Source organism: Primulina eburnea, chromosome 15 (genome assembly GCF_022965805.1).
Source record: "Primulina eburnea isolate SZY01 chromosome 15, ASM2296580v1, whole genome shotgun sequence".
NCBI classification, from domain to species: domain Eukaryota; kingdom Viridiplantae; phylum Streptophyta; class Magnoliopsida; order Lamiales; family Gesneriaceae; genus Primulina; species Primulina eburnea.
This window is the reverse complement of record NC_133115.1, coordinates 34,916,308-34,937,178: the sequence shown is the minus strand read 5'-3', so window position 1 is coordinate 34,937,178 and position 20,871 is coordinate 34,916,308. Positions and strand designations below refer to the sequence as shown.

The following is a 20,871-nucleotide window of genomic DNA, read 5'->3' as shown; positions in this document are numbered from 1 at the left end:
GGAGGATTTTATCTCATGTTGAACTTGTTTATATATCTTTGTGGCAGAATAATTCATGAGCATAAAATTTATTATATTTCAAGTTTCATTTCATAGAAAGATTATTATCCCTTGAATTTTGATATTTAAATTTCAATACGGAAATTTAAAATTTTTTAAAAAGAAAAAACCGAAAAGCCTATAAACATTTAAAAATGAACAAGATATAACATAATTCGAAGAAATCAGATCATATAAGATAACTACAAAACTAGCACTCACAAAAATGATAACTCATATAACATAATAACATGAGTATACGAACTTCACATTTAAATAATAAAACATAGATAGTTTACGAGTTCTGATTGATAACTTGACAAAATGTAGAAGAGCATGACGATAAAAGAGAAATATTGGAGCACAAAATAAAATAGACATTGAAAAATGAAAAGACATACTTTTATTGTAAGTGAAATAATAAAATATTAATGACAATAAAAAAAACAGTTTGTACAATTTATAACTGAGAAATAAATCACAATAAATTCTACACATTTCGACTCAAATATATATATATATTTGCATGTACTTACACATCCACATTAATGATTATTTTTATTTGTACAGACTTGGTGGGTAATTTTATAAAATCACAACTGGAAGTCTTAAATAAATCACAATTTTAAAAATAATATTAAAACAATACATTAAACATAAAATAAACACAATAAATTAAAATTAATAAAAATTTAAAAAATGGGCATGAACACAATACATTAAAATTAACAAAAATATAAAAAAAAAATGGACATAATAAATCAAAATTAAAACTAATGATAATCTAAAAAATAATCTCAAAAAATTAGACACTTGAACACAAATTTAACACAAACAATAAATCAAACATAAATTAAACACCAATTTAAGGACAATTTGGACAATACACAATTCAACTCATCCTTTTCCTTTTTAATAATAATATAATATAAAATATTAAAAAGATTAGATAATGTAATTTTCTTATAACTTAGGAAGATGAAAAATTTATTGGGAAGAAATTTGATATTTATTTTAAAATAGAAAAAAAAATAAATCAAGCTGTTTTAAAAAATGGTGGTGGAAATTATTTTTATTTCTTAAAATTCACCATGGTAAATCTACTGGAAAGTTATTTGATAATATATAAAACTATTATATTTCAAATTATATATATTGTTTCTTCATTGGGTCAGTATCTTTAGCCTCTTCCACATCAATAACCTTGCTGAGCCATATCCCTCCACCTTTTTCCTCACCAGCAGCTGAGTCGCCGCCTCTGCGCCATAGCTCGATGACATCTTCACCTACCCAAGCTACTGAACTATCTCTACTTAGAGCCGTACCTGTGTTGGATGAGGGCTGAAACGAAAATGAAAAAATGGACCTTCTTGTTGCAGTAATAAATATAAAATTCAATTTGCAAATGAAAAATATATTAATAATATACTAATAAATACATAAATATATCAAAATCAATATATTAAATCAATAACAACTTAATATATATTTAAAATAACTAAATAAATACTACTCGTCTAGTTTTTTAGATGCGAAAATATTTATCAAATCTATGTAATCCAATTTTCTGACCATTTCTTTCTCAATCGACAACATAGTTTGTCCATTTAATCTATCTTGCGATATTGTTGATCGAAGATAATTTTTGTAGAAACTACACTTTTAGTCTATATGATTGTAGAAACTATAAAATCAAAGAATTCTTTGAGTCGAAGTAACAAACTACAAAATGAAAGGACAAAAAACTCCCAAAAAATAATGAATTTCATCTTTCAACGGTCTACACATCCAAGCTCTATTCACAATTTATTTATTTCCTTAGACTATCCACTTCTTAATTACACACGTCGCGCATTAAATTTATATGAAACTCATAATTCAGTTATAACTCATTAAAGAATTTAAATAATGCGATATGTGCTTTAGTTATATATTTAATTAATATGATCTCTAAGCACAATAGAGTGCCTATATCACAAATAAATTTCATTTTAGTGAATATCTTTTGATAGATTAATCTACAAATATAAATATAAATGTGCATTTATAAAAAAAAGATTTGAAATAAAAATAAAGCATAATTAATGAAAAAAATTACTTACCTTCAGTTTAATAGAAGTAGGGGACGGTAAACTTTATTTGCTGAATGAGAAAAAAATCAGGGTTGAGATTTAGAGTGAGTTAAAAAACAAATAACATATAACATATATATATATTTATGTATATAAAGGGCCTCTTATTGGGTCGGCCATGAGATAACCGCTGGTTTGCCTCATAAAAGATACGGCTCCGGCTCTACTCTTCCACCACCACTCTTCTACTTGCTGATATATTATATCCTGGTGGAAGATGGTCTGGATATAATCTCGTATCCAACGTGAATCCCCAACTTTTGTCTTCTTCGAAGTAAAAATATAACTGGGAGTAAGAATTTAGACCACTTCCACAAGTTTTATCGATTCAACCCCAACAACCAGTCCAAAAGTCAAAGTTCCTATCTTTTTTTTTTGGAACAGGAATTTACATCTTTTTTTCATGTTATATATATATATATATATATTCCCTCTCTTCCAGAAAAATAATGTGGATTTATTGTATTATTTACCTACCCATATGATTTGTGTCCACGGCCGAAAATTATGACTAGGGAAAGAGACAATTTGCGTGTGAATCGTATAATAAAATAAGACGAAGTGTTGTACTAATAAAAATTGCACGAGGTTAGGTGAAATAATTAGGTTTTATAATGTCACTAAATGACCATGTTATCATCATGTGCAAAATTCATTCATTAGGTTAGGTGCAATTTGTGGTATCCATAGTACAGTCTATTTATAATTTGCGGGTTATTGTATTATTCCATTTATTTGCTCAGTACACACTAAATGATATCAAACGACTGCAGGTTCTCATATCATTAAAAAAAATAAGATTACAGAATGTTGCACTGTTTAGGTAAGTTTATGATTAAACAATTCATTTGTTATTACTCTCTTTTTTTATATTATGATTTTTTTGTGTTGATTTTCTAAACTATAGAATTAGTTTACACTACAAATTTTCTAACGATGAGATTAAATATAAATTAAAAGTGTTCACATATTTTAATGGTCTTCTAGAACAAAAATAATTTAATAATATGTTTTTTTAACAACTTTGATTCAATATACTTGATTATCAAGTTTTTAGATAAAATAAAATGATGTATTTATCAGTACAAATATGATTTTACTAAATTTGGATGACTTGTTTCTTGAATGATTATTTTTTAAATAACTGGTAAAACTTGCATGAAGTTACCTCCAAGGAAAACAATCTTATCACCAAATGGTTTTTGAATTTCGATTACTTTTTATAAGCTTCTATCGATGACTTTAACTGCTGAGTGTTTGGTCATTAGTGTTCACTTGACTATTACTTTCAACCACCGAGTCGAAATAATGAATTTTACATTTTAATCATTAATTTTATAAATGGTGATAATGATATTTCATATTTGAAATGTTATAAACATTTAAAAATGAACAAGATATAACATAGTTCGAAGAAATCAGACCATATGATTGATAACTGAACAAAATGTAAAAGACAAAAACGAAAAAAGAGAGAGAAAAATAAACCCTGAAACACATCATCGTAGTCAGCACAAAAACTTGAAATCTACACATGATAACAAAGAATACTTTCGACCCCACATAACATAAACAACGACAAAAAACGAAAAATAATATTACAATAAAAAAATAAAGTAAACACACGAAATATAGAAGCACAAAATAAAATAAACATTGAAAAATGGAAAGACATACTTTAGGGTAAGTGAAATAATAAAACATTAATGACAATAAAAAAAAAACAGTTTGGACAATGCATAACTGAAAAATAAATCACAATAAATTAAACACAAGGACAACTTGGATAATACACATTTCAACTAATATATATGCATGTACTTACACATCCACATTAACGATGATTTTTATTTGTACAGACTTGGTAGGTAAATTTATAAATTCACAATTGGAAATCTTTAATAAATCACAATTTTAAAAATAGTATTAGAACAATAAATTAAACATAAAATAAACACAATAAATTAAAAATAATAAAAATATAAAAAAATGGGCATAAACACAATAAATTAAAATTAATAAAAATATAAAAAAAATGGGCATGAACACAATAAATTAAAATTAATAAAAATATAAAAAATGGACATATAATAAATGAAACTTAAAACTAATAATAATCTAAAAAATAATCACAATAAATTAAACACAAATTTAACACACACAATAAATCAAACATAAATTAAACGCCAATTTAAGACAATAAATTAAACTTAAGTACAATTTGGACAATACACAATTCAACTCACCCTTTTTTATATAATAATAATAATAAAATATTAAATAGATTATATCATGTAATTTTCTTAATAACTTAGGAAGGTGAAAATTTTATTTGGAAGAAATTTGATATTTATTTTAAAATAGAAAATAAATCAACCGAGCTGTTTTAAAAAATGGTGGTGAAAATTACTTTTATTTCTTAAAATTCACCATGGTAAATCTATTGGAATATAAAACTATTATGTTTCAAATTACATATATTGTTTCTTCATTGATTTAGGAGTAAATTTCGACAAAATGCTCAATGAGTTTTCACAGTGATTGTACAACATATCACTACGATAAAAAATGATATTAATCTTATTCAATAAGATTTTTAGATTGTATTGATCGTGGGTTCAAAACAATACTTTTTGGAGGCCCATTTCCGTTAACGGACCAATTAACTTCTTCTTCTTAACCCAAAACCAACCTGATCTGAAAGGTGAACGTGTGTTGGCCCAAAACTGTTAATCTCGTTTGCTAGTCAACGGGTAAAATGAACCGAGAAACCTGGGTTTGTAGTTACAATATCTCTACATCTACCCATTATGCATCCAAACTCAGCCGCTATTTCCGTCATAGCATGATGGACTGTTAGTGCATCCACCTAGAAGAGGACATTTGAATAATCTGAATGGCGAATCCAAGACAGAGCTTCCCACAGGTATATTGCTTCTCCTTCTTTGACACAACGAAGTCCTTTGATCAAGTTAGTTATAGGCCATAAAAAATTTTCTCTCATCATCTGGCACCACCATACTTATCCCAACAAATTTTATGTCATCGAAGAATGCTGCGTCAATGTTACATTTTACAGGGCCAATATGGGGTGGTGTCCAAAAACAAGTTTGATTCCTTGTACCTGCCTCGTGTGATTCTTTGTTGCTCCTTACTAATGATATCCAGTCAAAAAGGAAACTCATTGTTGTAACTACCACTCTAGATTAGGTGTATGTATGTGGTTGTTCCATAACAGAGTTGAGGTAGTAAATTGGTACTAGATAGAATGAATCCATATATATTGTTGGCATATTTTTTCAAGAAAACATAAATCAAACTTCAAAACAATTTAATGGGTATTTTTGGCCGATAGTTGGACTAGATAAAAGGTCATATAAATTGATTTTTCTTCTCTGCCAAAATAAATTGGTCCTACAATGTCAAGAATCTGATTTAAAAGTGAAGAAAAATTCTATTTTTTCCTTCCCCGTGTTATCCTCGATCAAATGGGAACAAGAAATAGATGAAGAAATTGTCGACATGATTACAAAATTCTAACCAAAACAGCGAAGAAAAAATGGTGATCGTCCGAACTCAAGACTAACTTGAATCATGTTTATGCCACAAACACAGTTCTTGAAACGGCAGCAAGTCAACAATTATACAATAGTTGCACCAAAATAAGTACATATAGTAGTAACACGAGCAAAAAACCCACATATTGTAGTGAACATCTTTCAGATTTGAGTTCATAATTCTGTACCAAATCGCCGACCGACTTACATATTTAAACAGAAAGAGAAGATATATAAAAGGGAATGACAAATAATATTACTTCATTATAAATTCCATACGAATTCATCACTCTGCCTTGGCCTCTTCTTTCTTCTCCTCCTCCTTCTCCTTCTCCTTGTTCGTCTCCTCCTTCTCCTTCTCCTTCTCCGTCTCCTTCGGCTTGCTTTTGTTCGTCTTCTCCTTCTCCTTCTCCGTCTCCTTCGGCTTGCTTTTGTTCGTCTTCTCCGTTCTCCTTCCCCGTCTCCTTCGGCTTGCTTTTGTTAGGTTTCATGAAGCAGAAACAAGAACAGCACGGACACTGGAACAAGAACTTCATTCCTTTCTGCCTGCCCCTCTCTGTGCATCAAGCTATTCCTGACAACGAATGGCAAGAAAAGATCGCACCTTTGGCTTCGCCTTTTCTATTTTCTTTGCTGTCTACTCTTTATTTATTTATATAATTAATTTCATATGTACATGCAAAAAAGATAAATATATAATATAATAATATATCTTTTCATCATTGGATTCCGAAAAAATCACTTTCAAATTCCAACTCCACCCAAGAAGAATACAGCAAATAGGGGTGGTGGGATGGCCAATCAAATTTTAATGTTGGAATTTTATGTTTTCGTAGATTTTAGTAGCGGCATTATTCTCTTCTTGAGTAGGTTGGTTGTATCTTCGGCTGTGGGTCAGCAACGAGAATTGCTTTGATTTTATTGTCTTTAAGTTTTTAAGATTTCTAGGCTGGCAGGCACTAATAAAGGATTGAATTAAATGACTCTATCCAAATTATGAGTAGGTCTCTTGTGAGATGGTCTCACGGATCTTTATTTTTGAAACGAGTCAACCCTACTGATATTCACAATAAAAAGTAATAATCTTAGTATAAAAGTGATAATTTCTCATGGATGATCCAAATAAGATATTTTCTCACAAAATACGACCTGTGAGACCGTCTCACATAAATTTTTACCCCAAATTAAATGTTTTTTTTTCGATTCTAAAAAAATTATCATAATGGTTTATATATCTATTACTATTAATAATATATAAATATCACATACTAATAAAACGATATCATGATATAATTTTCAATTTTCTAAAATATTTTTCATTTTATCAAATTAAACATAATTTTATTATATTGTTTTTTTTACTGAAAATTCTTTTTCCATCCTATCTATTAGCTTATATAATTTCAGTTTCAAAAAATTGATTCTATTATTTCAACTTAAAAAATTGATAAATTTTCATTTTTTTATTAAAAAAAATCTATTTTTACTAATCACATACATCGCGTGTATCACATCTCGCTGGTATTTAGTAACAAGTTGTCAGTCGTCAAAGTAGATTGGGTCCGTCGAGTTGATATACATCGTCTCGTCAAATAAGTAGGTTGAGTTGACAATTTTCCGATCCGTCCAAATGACGGGCTGATCTATGCTAGTAGATAGAAATTAAAATAAAATAAATATTTTATTTATTTTTATATATTATATAATATGATAATTATATAAATAATTTTTATAAATCTCAATAAAATTATTAGTATCATTCGATTAACCTTAAAAATTGATATTCGACTTGACTCAAAAAATCAAGGGCTCAATTATCATATTATATAATATATAAAATTAAGTAAAAATAAATAAATCATGCAAGTACTATCGGCACATGAACACATAAAAATATGAACTCAAGCAATAACTTCGAAATTATAAAATTTATTATGATAAGGTTAATTTTGTCATTACAATCTAATATATAAATTTAATCAGTCTTATTAAAATCATACAAAACATTAAATATAATATCCTACATCCATATTATCATTAACTTATCCTTATATTATATATCCCATGTTTATAACTATCATCGTATACCAACCTATGCTTAAACTGACAAGTTTGCAAGTCAGTCCAACCCAACATTCATCTATTATTATATAAACATTATGGGACCAACTTAGTCCCACAATTACGACTTCGCAGGATCCTTTGGTCCAAATGAAACCCGCAGTGACTTAGTTTCATGTTCGAGATTCGGAAATTTGGGTCCAGCCATTTTTTTTTGTTATCCTCTTTTTAGTACACATTCCACATGATGTACACATTTCCAATGAGTGTACACATTTTGTTGACATATCACAAGAAAGAAACAAATTTTTGATTGGGATTTTTAATAACTTCGAGGAGAATTATCCTATGTATTTTTTTTTTTAAAAAAGAAGACATTTCTTTCGAGAGATTTACTCACAAGACGCTGTCAAATCTAAGCAATTTCTGTGGAGGGTTGCATTCAAATCTTAGCCATCACTAGAACTAGCAAGTATGAAATACACAGGGTTTTTAGTTTCCTCAGGAAAGTCCAATGAACGTCAAATTCAATTAAGGAAAATTTCGAAATCGCCTCATCGATAATAAAATTTGATTATTCAGCAAATATATAATTGTCAGAAAAATGATTAGACTTGAGTTTAATTGATATGAACACTTAGTTTTAATTAAATGGGTTTTGTCTCGGAATTTCAACACTTCGAAAATAAATTTACAGTTCAGGATTTTTTTGTTTCTAACAACCAAAAGTTCGATCAGAAGTAGACAGTGGTTGGGTGTAGGGAAAAGAAAATTTGTGTACATCAATTTGAAAAATTAGAATTATTCTTAAAGAAGAAGGAATAATATTCTACACCGGTCCGGTTTAACACAAAATTTCCACAATGATTTGACTGAAAATAACAACCAACCAAGGCAGGACTTGATGGCCAGATAGGCTCACTAACGTGCTAATGTTCCAGATCCAAAACAAATAATCTAAAGATAACAACGAGGCAAATCACAGCTAAAATTTGAAAATAGTTGATATTATTGCTATGGATTCACGATGATGCAATCATGCAAAAGCCTTTTTAAACCAGCCATGTTTAAATATCATACAAGGAACATTCAAGCCAGGCAAGAGTTCATGGATGATTCTGCTAGCAAGGAAAGTTACAGAAGAGGAGCTATCCACGCGTAATAGTTCTTACATTTATTTCATTTGTGAAGGACACATTTGTGCAGAAGTTGATAGACGTCAGAAGAACATATATCTTTACTTTCTAATGAAATATTATAATAGAGACTTTAAGCTGCTGGGTGTTCAAAGTCGAGCTGATGGCTTTATGTTCTCAATCGAGTTAATGTATTTATACACACCAATGCCCTTTTTCTTCCCAAGGCGACCAGCATCGACATACTGCACAAGGAGAGGGCATGGGACGTACTTACTATCCCCAAGCCCGGAATGGAGGACTTTCATTACTGACAAGCAAACATCAAGTCCAATGTGATCGGCGAGTTCGAGAGGTCCCATTGGATGATTTGTTCCCAGCTTCATTCCTGCATCTATGTCTTCTTTCGATGCCACTCCAGTATATAGTGCATGAAACGCTTCGTTGATCATTGGCATTAAAATTCGATTAACCACGAAGCCAGAGAAATCTTGTGAACAAATAATTTTCTTACCAAACCTGCAAAAATACAGGATTCTGAATCAATTGCGAGAATGTAAAAATAGATGCAGCCTTAAAAGGTTTGATGGATGGGTGAAAGGTAGTGTAAGGCGTTATATTATAAACCTAATACGTAATAACAGCTTATTCATGCCAAGATTTCAGTCAATTGTGAAGTAATTCTGAGACAAGGAAACAAATGGCATGGCACAAAATATCTGCCAAAAATGAAAAACAATGTTAACATTATACTAATCTTTTGTTGAGATTTATTAGTGCATTTCATTATATTTGTTTACTATTATTTTATTTAACTTTTTTACTACTACTGTTATTGATTACTAGTTAATAATTAGGATGCGAAATTTATGATTATAAGTTTATAATTGAAAAGCGAATAGATTTATAACAAAAAAACTTTTAAGCGATTTAAAATGAAAAAGTAGAGAGATATGAATCATAATGAATGTTCATAAATGAAAAGTTAAAAAGTGATCATAAGTGCAGCATTACACTTGATATGTGTAATTTTTAGTTGGTACAAAATAATAACCTGAAAAAAGAGAAAAGGTTATTGAAAACAACATTCTCTTTGATATTTCCTCCTAATCTATCGACATAAACTACATTCAAGTGGTTTGAAAATAAGAACCAATGCACTTGAATATAATGTATTCCATTGATAACAAAATTAACTACTGTTAAAAATTATATTAAGTTATTTATATTTTTACTTAACTTTTTAAAATAAATTTTAATTATTAATAAAAAAAATGAATTAAGGTTTGTACTCGCGTAAATTAACATGCCATTAGGGGCCATTAGGGGCCAAAATGTGGAAAGAAATTGCCAAACAAAATAATAATTATTAAAAATTAAACTCATCAATATAAAGAAGTCAAAGATAGTTATTGAATAGTAAAGCTCAAAATGTAATCCACATTCATCGAAAGTAACTTAAGATCTAAGTATTATTAGAAATGTAATATATATAAAAAAAATAGTTTATTTGAAATTTCAATCATTTCTTATTTTATTCCTATTATAGATGTGAAGAAATTTAATTTCTTTTTTGTTATTATATATTATAATTAATACATTATTCAAGTGCGGCGCACGTAATTCTTACTAGTTGACTGGTAAAGATGAATGAGTGATAAAAGTTGACAGGGGAGAAAAAGCAGTGAGTATAATACTAGCAATGATAAAGCTCAAGTAATTCTACAAGTCACCTCTCCGCCAAGACTTTCGTGGTATTAAAAGTCTTATCTGATGTGTTGGCTCCTCTTATAATCTCAACCAATTTCATAATAGGTGGAGGATTCATAAAATGCATTCCTATCACCTGCAGTTAAAAAAAAACTAAAAACAAGTATCCTCAATGGTACTTGCACACAGTATGCCAAAGTTAAAAAGTATAATTCCAAAGCATCATTATAATTGCAAAGGGTTAAGCGAATATCAAGTTCGTTATGATAAAGCATTGCAGATAATCACCAAACATACCTAAGTAACAAATTCTAAAATCTTTAAGAAAGTGTTGGAAAATACAACCAAGCATCATTTGGAAGTTACAATGTGATTAGCAGAGACATTAAGTACTCTTTTCATTGGGCTCGAAACAATCACATGCTTTTCATTTTGGAGTCACAACATGGACAATAGACCAAGTATGAGAACATAGGTGAGTCGTACACCAATAAAAGCAATCAAGAATATATGATGCACAGTAACATATAAAATAAATGTCGAGAGACAGGAAATCAGTCCACTACTCCTTTTAAATTCTATAGGATAGCCTCAATGTGGTTGCTATGATCATGTAATTTCAAAACAACTTTTTTTCAGTGTCTTTGACCACCAAAAAAATGTTTGTCATAAATTTTAAGACAGACAGCTAACACCACCTCACTTAGCTCCGAAATTTTTGCATGTTACACTTAATCATCCTGATCTTTTCACAATGTCAGCATAGGATTTCAAGATTTATTGTTGCAATAAATCAATTCAATTGTTAAGACATTTTTATCAAGGTAGATTAACAGCAAAACCGGATGCAGCAAATTTCTATGTTGGGTAGAGAATCTAAAAAATCTTTCATCCAGGCAAATAAGTCCATTTTCATCAAGTGGCCATACTGGACTCATATTCAACCATTTATACCATTTCAACCGAATGTAGCTACTCTGTTTATTTGAAAAAATATCTGTAGTTGCAAGTATGATGCTACTTATATGGTGAAATCCGCCAACTTCAAGCGCATCATAAAGTATTCGCTAAAGAATACATCAATGTCAAGTGGAGTGTGAAACCTGGCTGGGGCGATTGGTTGCAGACCCTAGACGGGTAATAGAAATAGAGCTAGTGTTAGAAGCCAAGATTGCAGAACTTTTAACGATCTTATCCAATTTAGCGAACAAATCCTTCTTAACCTCCTCAGACTCCACAATGGCCTCAATCACAATATCTACAGAACAGAAATCCTCCAAAGTCGAAGTACACCTCAAATTTCTTATAGCTTCGGCACCTTTTTCCTGTTAGAAATGGAGCTGAAACTTCAACAAACCACATACAATCAGCAGAAGCCAGAAAATGTTCAAAATTATCTTGAACAAACAAGGTACTCTCAAGGATTAAATCCGGAACAAATTTTATAAAGAACCAATGCAAACATGAAAATCCAAACAATCATGTTCCCATATTTGTAATGGGAAAACGAAAATTCTACAAGTTAACAGCTAATAACCAACTCATGGTTCAGAAATCTTGGGCTTAAGAATAACGTGGGACCTTAGTGAGTATCCTTTTCGAGACGAGGCGTTGGATCCTGGAAGAAATTGTTTGGTGGGCTCTGGTTATAACACCGGCATCGGAATCGTGAAGCCATACTTCAAGGCCGTTCACGGCAGCCAGTTGGGCTATTCCGGAGCCCATTTGGCCGCCTCCCACCACCCCAACGCTCCGCATATCCGCCATGGTGCAACCATAAACCACTAGACAAATCCACCCCGGTCAGTCCAGTTAGAACCTAGGAGAGTAGGTGTGATCGAAGATTCGAAGGCGTCAAAACAGTGTGTGGCAACTTTTGAATAGGCCCGGGATATAGAGTTAACTCATTGGGCCAATTCCAATATTAAGAAAAAGTATGGGCTGTAACTTTTTTGCAGGTCCAGAATAATTGGGCCGGATACCGGTCTGATCCGAGTGTATGCAAAACACTTTCAATTCATCGTAGAAGTGCTCTAAATTATCTCAATTTCTTTTACTATATTAATAGCATGTTATATACACAATACGTGTGCCTCCGAAAGTGTTAGCAATTTAAGGCGAGAGAAAAGACAAGTAATCTTTCATTTTTTTACTGGTAGACTAGAAATGGATAGCCCATTTAGGTCCAATTCAGATCCCTTTGCTTCATTTTATTTTCGCACTTTTTCTTCAATGATCAAAAAGATAGTACAGTTGAATTATATTATTTAAGTGCTTATTTTTTTCCCGAAAATCCTACTTCTACAATAGTTGACTATTCAAATAAGTCGTACTTTATGTGGTTTTCCTTGTTAGAACTTTCATACTATTTAGGTCTGTTTGGAATGGATCGGTTAAATATTCTATTAGAGAGCATGGTCTTGACTCTTTTATATGGTATTCATCTTGTTCGACTCTTGAAATCACATCTAGCAATGGTTGGGATCAAGAAAAGAAGATGAAAATAGCCGGTTGATATTGAAGATCATATCTTGGTTATTAGAGTTCTTCATTTCTAAGATCTCCCGTCAAAGAAGATGTTGGGATTTCCTATATTAACAACATATATGATGGAAACAATATATACTGTCAGATGTAGATGCAATTTTCTCTATAGGAAGTCTCCTTTTTCAGGTCAGGTAGGTATGCTAGAGCGGTTGGAACTGTATCATGATGATGAGATTTAGAAACTGACACGCATTTGCCGCAAGATTATACAGTTAGTTCCACTAAGGTTTGTAGCCAAGCACACATTAAGCTACACCCAATAGAACTAATGCGCTAATCATCACATTCTCCAATTACACTATGAAAAGCTACCGAATCAATGGAAAACTGAGATATCATAAGGCATAAAACAACTAAGTAAAAAACTACAATCCTACACCTTAAGCTAAAAAGTCAGGAACAAACGAAGTAATTTTAAAATGTCAATTATCCAATGAAAATTTAAGAAGAAAAATACGCACATAGAACTATATCGCTCTCTCCAATTAATTAATTTTTTAAGACGAGAGGATGTCAAAATTGAATGGTACCCAACATACGAAGCTGCACTGCAAACATCAGATTCCAAGAAAAGCAAACGACGTGAACGAGACAATACTTTTTTACCACATAAAAACTGCAATTTTGACTTCCTACCATCGATTCGAGCCAGTGTATCCGACGCCAATTTACTTTCCCAGTATTCTGGTCAGGTAGGTATGCTAGAGCGGTTGGAACTATATCATGATGATGAGATTTAGAAACTGACACGCATTTGCCGCAAGAGTATACAGTTAGTTCCACTAAGGTTTGTAGCTAAGCACACATTAAGCTACACCCAATAGAACTAATGAGCTAATCATCAAATTCTCCAATTACACTATGAAAAGCTACCGAATCAATGGAAAACTGAGATATCATAAGGCATAAAACAACTAAGTAAAAAACTACAATCCTACACCTTAAGCAAAAAAGTCGGGAACAAACGAAGTAATTTTAAAATGTCAATTATCCAATGAAAATTTAAGAAGAAAAATACCCGCATAGAATTGTATCGCTCTCTCCAATTAATTAATTTTCTAAGACGAGAGGATGTCAAAACTATGGACCCAACATATGAATGGTTGAAATAAAAAAATAAAAATAAAAGTGTGTTGAATTTTTTTTTTAAAAAAAAAACAAAAGTGTAATATTAGTATCATATAAAGGTAAAACTGAAAAAAAAAAAGTTGGTGTCCTCTCTAGGTAGTTATTATGATGCCCTCACACTTAATAATATACTATAGATACACACACACACATATATATATATATATATATATATGTATGTATATATGGCTCCATTCTCTAGTCCAACCAAAAGCCATCGTCATCACAGACTCTCCATTTGCTCATTCACCCTCGCTTCTTATCTCTGGAGCCGGCAGATTCTTACTCTTATTTTATTATAAATCAAACTAATTACCAAAAAAAAGAAGATTAAACTCCAGAGAAAATTTTCAGTAAAATAAAAGACAAGTGCGCAAAACATGCGCCCGACATTAGTAATCTAAATAAAGTTAAGATTATCACCATGCTTCCTAACAAAACAGGAATGTTGGATCCGGAACCCAACGTTCGATAGAGTAGAAATGATGGTGAAGATTGGTAGAAGGCATAATTAGGTGGAGAAGATTTTTTAAGGATGGAGAATGTAGTGGACAATTCCATCTAGGAGATAATACAAGTACATGCATTTCATGTCCGGTGAATCAAAAAATTACCGAGTTATCGTGAAGCAGGATAGCAGAGTAAGAGATACAAAATTCCAAAATTATGGACTATAATAATATGACATTTTAATTTGCAAAGTGGGATAAATAAGAAAATGAATGCATAGTATATTGAAGGGAGTAGTAGAGATCACAGCCAGACTTAATAGGACTTGAAGCGAGTCATTCAGTAAGACACAAATAAATCCCAAGTTAGAGGAGTGAAGGCTAATGGGTAAATAAATTGATAGTGAGTAAAAAATATGAAATGCTACTTATATTTTCCTATATATCACTGACTCGAGCAACGACGTGTCAAATCTGTCAAGATTTACACACATGATGTGATAGAACCTACGATCACTGGGATAATGTTTGAGAGCAAGAAAAGAAGATGAAATAGCCCGTTGATATTGAAAGATCCTATCTTGGTTATTAGAGTTCTTCATTTCTAAGATTTCCCGTCAAAGAAGATGTTGTGATTTCCTATATTAACAGTACACCTGATGGAAACAATATATACTGTCAGATGTAGATGCAATTTTCTCTATAGGAAGACTTTTTTTCTGGTTAGGTAGGTATGATAGAGCGGTTGGAACTATATCATGATGATGAGATTTAGAAACTGACACACATTTTCCGCAAGAGTATACAGTTAGTTCCACTAAGGTTTGTAGCTAAGCATACATTAAGCTACACCCAATAGAACTAATGCGCTAATCATCACATTCTCCAATTATACTATGAAAAGCTACCAAATCAATGGAAAACTGAGATACCATAAGGCATAAAACAACTAAGTAAAAAACTACAATCCTACACCTTAAGCAAAAAAGTCAGTGAACAAACGAAGTAATTTTAAAATGTCAATTATCCAATGAAAATTTAAGAAGAAAAATACCCGCATAGAATTGTATCGCTCTCTCCAATTAATTAATTTTATAAGACGAGAGGATGTCAAAATTGAATAGTACCCAACATACGAAGCTGCACTGCAAACATCAGATTCCAAGAAAAGCAAACGTCGTGAACGAGACATCACTTTTTTACCACATAAAAATTGCAATTTTGACGTATTACCGATTCGAACCGGTGTGTCTGGTGCCAATTTATTTGAATGGTTGAAATAAAAAATAAAAATAAAAGTGTGTTGAATTTTTTTTTTAAAAAAAACAAAAGTGTAATATTATTATCATATAGGGTAAAACTGAGAAAAAAAGTTTGTGTCTTCTCTAGATAGTTATTATGATGTTCTCACACTTAATAATATAGTATAGATAGTATATATAGACACACACACACACACACACACATATATATATATATATATATATATATATATATATATATATATATATATATTAAGTAAAGCCCACAAAAATGGAAACCCATGAAGCAAGAAGCTCATTCTGCTTTCAAAATTGGATCCAGATACTGCCCATTCGAAAAACAGTGATAAACCCGAAATTCTAAAACAAAAAATATCACTCGGGCAGTATTTTCAACTGTTTAAACAAAAGATATGAATTTTTCATCTAAAAAGTTGCACAAATCATCGTGAGATCAATTATGGTGCATGTGTTGTCTAATTTTGATTTCATTCAATATTTAATATAAATCTTCAAGCAATATAATTCATCCGTCTAGACTTGATTGTGCACGTCTACTTATTGTTTGCGTACATTTGTGATCTATGTTATGTGGTATGGAGTAATTAAAGAGAAGATTCAAGATTTGAAGTGTTCGAAAAATTGTTACAACCTAAATTTGATATGTTTAATGATAGAGTAGGTTTCTTATGAAACAGTCACACGAATCTTTATATGTGAGATGTGTCAATCCCTATCAATATTTTTTTTATATAAAAAATATTCTCACACATGAAGTGTGAAGTGACAAGAGCACTAGCACAGAGTGTGTATATATATATATATATATATATATATATATATATATATATTATATATATAAACGCATTGCACGCATAAAAAATAATTATTTTAAAAATTATCGGTTAATTATATCGTATATGTAGATTATGCTTTACATGGTCTATGTGGCTTTTCTTTTTGCCCCTAAATCAAGGACAGCCCTTCTTTCTTAAGAATGTCTATTTTTATGCTTCTTCTATGCAATTTTTTAATCTTCAGCAGCTTCGCTATTCTCTATCGATCCTCTATTTTGTTTATATTTTTTTAACAAAAAAATAAAATGTTGTGATTTTCATACTACAATCCAAGTTATCTTCGATGTTTCCTATTAATTTGACACTTTTTTTACATCGAAATTGGCGAGATTGTTTTTAGTACAATTAACAGCTAATTACTAACATGCATACAAGATTTCACACAAAAAATATTATGAAAATGCTTCATGAACAATTAGAGTTATAAATTGAGTTACAAAATACATTATTTATATTGGTATTTTATTTGGAAAACTCTTTAAAAAATGCAGTGAAAATAATTTTGTCATTTCAAATATATTTTGTAAAGCAATTTGTAACTTATGTTTGTAATAACCAAAAATATTATAGTCTCTTTGAAATAGAGGAAAGATTTGAAAAGTCATATGATGACCACATTTTTAATATAAATCACTACCGGTACCCTTGATTTGTCATACACGCACCAAAATCATCAAAAACATCCCATCTGCACAGAATATTTCATGGAGAATATCCGGAGAAATTATGACAAGTTCTCGTTTCCGGGCCAGCGAAACATTTCTGATCAGTTCGAATTTGGCTGTGTTACGACGCCCGGTTCCCTAAATTCTCCAGCCGATCATCTGTTCTTTAATGGGAGACTTCTGCCTCATGTTTTTCCGATTCAAACTTCAAGTAATCACAACTATTCGTATTCAAGATCCACGAGCCGGACAAGCAGCACCGGGAGTTATAAGGATTCCTTGATGTCGTCACGCAGCAACAGCACGAACAGCAGGAGCAGCAATTGCAGCAGCGCAAGAACCAGCACCAGTACTGATCACTACTCTAATCCCGGGTTGAGAAAAGTATCGAATATGGCGAAAAAAGAAAGGTATCATCATGTTAGGCCACCTGTTTTGAATACTCACGAGTGTCAATACGGATCTTCCCAGAAATGGCAATTCATTGCGGGAGCACCGGTGTTGAAGCACCAGGGATCAAGGTCAAGAAAAGCTGATCATGTTCTCGAACGAAAGGGATCCAGGAAATCGAAAAGGGTCGATGAGGATCATGGCGGGGTGAAACCGTGGTTTGGCAAAAGGGTCTTGAAGTCGTTTGTTTCTGCATGTAAAGAATGCCATGCAATCAAGACATCTCAAATCCAAGAAGTTTTGCCAAGAAATTTGGAGGTGTAGCTAAATCAAGTGTTACTTTCCTAGCATTAAGCGACATGCAATCGTTGTTTTGATTTTCCAGTTCCGATTTCTCACCTCTCAAAATAAAGACAGACAGACATCATAATCTATTTTTACTTTTTAATTTCCTCCAAGTAAATTTTCCCCCATATCACATATGTTTCCCAACACGATATATAATTATATTGTTTTCAAGTAATTAAAGTTTTTTTGTCATTTCCCAAAAATACTGATAATTAATTAAATGGTATTATAGTCCAAGATAAACAAACTCCTTCAAATTTTAAAATAATTTCATCCGACCATTTATGTCGTGATTCCATATCTACAACAACTCTTTTCATTTTCTCGGAACTTTCAGCCAAATATACATTTATTATCCCAAATAGCACAAGTGTCTATTGCTAGTAAAAAATAAAAATTTTCAAGATGCGTAGAATCCGGCAATTGTACAACATTGACACTATCCCCACAGGATTTTAGGAAATAAAGAGACAAAATTTTCATTAAATTCAAGTCAAAGAAGAATAGTAATAAAAAAAAAAAACAAAAACAAAGAAGAATCGGCCCTAAAAAAAATCCAAAAGTAAATCCCATCGATGCCCTATTTTGAGGAATGGCAAATATTGGTGGCAGCCCCACTAAAATCTAGTCAAGAATTATCGGACTCACGTGAAAGGTTAAAGAATTTTATAAATATATTGAATAAACTAAAAATATATAAATACAAATAATAATAAAATTAAGTGATAATTATTAGAGTACAAAATTGTAACTAAATTATTTGAATGAATAATGTCATATATATTCAATTATTTTACTTACTTTGCTATGAATTTATTTTAAAAGTTCATTATTATAAATGATATTTATCATGTATCTTGATATATTAAATTCTTAAGATGATTTTTAAAATTTATCTAGTTCATATTATACAAAATATAACAAAAAAAAAATTTAAATGCATTAAATAATATTTACATTTTCAATGTCCAGTCCACCCTATATTAAAATCTTGGCTACGTTTCACTAAAACTCGTTATCCACCTCCGACTCGGTTTTAGATTCGTTGACTGGGTTTAGACCATCCGCAACCTATTTGATCAAGTTTAGACCCGTCCCGATCAAGACAGATTTAATGTGAACTCTGCTCATTATCATCTCTATGCTTATGATATTGGTTCTAACTACCCAAATATCATTATCATACAAGTAAACTCAAAGGGTTGAAGCCATTTACACACGTTCTTCATTGTTGTATTTTTTTTCTTCAATAACGTCTCCTAGCATGAGCGTTGGAATAGATTCATTGGGAAAACTCTTGATGCTTTTCTCAAGGTATTGGTGGTCGGCAAAATTTTTTGAATCCAACTTATATATCTGAAGATTTTTTTTACCATTGGGGCTAAATCTACTCTAGTTTGTGTTTTGATAAAAGAAAAAAATTATATTTTTGGTTGTATATATTTATGTGTTGTTAACTTTAAGTTTTAGTATATTATATTTATTTTCGGAAATTTTAATCATTCCGATGTTACACTAAATTGTATACATCAGTACTCTGGAAAGAAAATGATAAAAAAAATTAAAAAATTGGAATGATATAAGATTAAAACTGAAATTTGATAATATAGAAGACAAAACAATAAAAAAATAAACATACATGACAAAGAAAAATTTATGTTGATTAGATTAAATATAAAAAAAATTCCATACACGATTTATAATATATTGAGTATGTCTCATGTGAAATTAATTTACTCATTTTGATCTGTGAGATAAGTCGGTCCGATTCGTACTCATAATGGAAGAAAGTAATTTTGACATAAAAAATAATGGGTTAGATTGAAGATATATTTTACAAAGTTACGCCATGAGATCATGTCATAGAAGCTTTTGTTATATAAATCAAAGTGACCTAAAACAGAAGATTTCTTTTCCCCTTGTTGGAATGTTTCAAGGTTTAATGAATAAAAATTAAACTAAAGAAGATGAAAAAACTCAAAAGATTGTTCTATGCACCAAAGGACATCTCAGTGCCCCCAATGCGACCTAAATCGTTCTAGGTTACTGGGGAGACGCATAGGTGTGCCCTTCTATGCCCTGCAATTTTCCGAGGCAACGAGGGAGGCATACAGAGGCATTATTTGTCAAAAGTTGCGAGTTTTCATTGATATTTTCTTCCAAAATGTGTTTTTTGGTCAGAATTTTGAAATTTATGCCTTAAAACTCAATCAATCTAAATGAATTAACATACTTGAGAGAAAAATAACATAAACCCTTGAGATGATCAAACAAAGAAATAACTCAAAATTCATATCGATCTTCTGCTTATTTCTTTTCAAAATGGAGTTTTCTTCATTTTCTAGTTAGGAGACTTGTGATATGTAGTACTGCCATAATAAATTAGATATCGTTGTATATCGGGAGACAATTGTCATATCCCACGAACACCACATGCGGAAAAATCCGTTTTAAGCGTAAAAAGTTATCTTTTACCTCAACTTCGAATTTACTTATAAAATTTTGTGAATCTTGTTATCTTTAGGTTATAAATCCCGTTAAGTTGTATTAGAGAAATATGTAAATCCCCAGCAAAAGCCCTTCCCCCCAA

The 20,871-nt window shown here is 30.9% G+C and overlaps 2 protein-coding genes across 2 annotated transcripts; one reads left to right on the top strand and one right to left on the bottom strand.

Moving 5' to 3' along the window:
- Nucleotides 1-8,827: 8,827 nt before the first annotated feature.
- LOC140813992 (uncharacterized) lies at nucleotides 8,828-12,511 on the bottom strand. Its single transcript, XM_073172834.1, has 4 exons — nucleotides 12,217-12,511; nucleotides 11,739-11,960; nucleotides 10,659-10,771; nucleotides 8,828-9,444 (listed from the first exon to the last, which is right to left on the bottom strand). The coding sequence occupies exons 1-4, from the start codon at nucleotides 12,400-12,402 to the stop codon at nucleotides 9,075-9,077; spliced, it is 891 nt and encodes a 296-aa protein (XP_073028935.1). The 5' UTR covers nucleotides 12,403-12,511; the 3' UTR covers nucleotides 8,828-9,074.
- A 5,050-nt stretch (nucleotides 12,512-17,561) lies between these two features.
- Nucleotides 17,562-18,368, top strand: LOC140815305 (uncharacterized). The gene has a single exon (XM_073174430.1). It carries the CDS (start codon nucleotides 17,583-17,585, stop codon nucleotides 18,255-18,257), a length of 675 nt encoding a protein of 224 aa, XP_073030531.1. The 5' UTR covers nucleotides 17,562-17,582; the 3' UTR covers nucleotides 18,258-18,368.
- The last annotated feature ends 2,503 nt before the right edge of the window (nucleotides 18,369-20,871 follow it).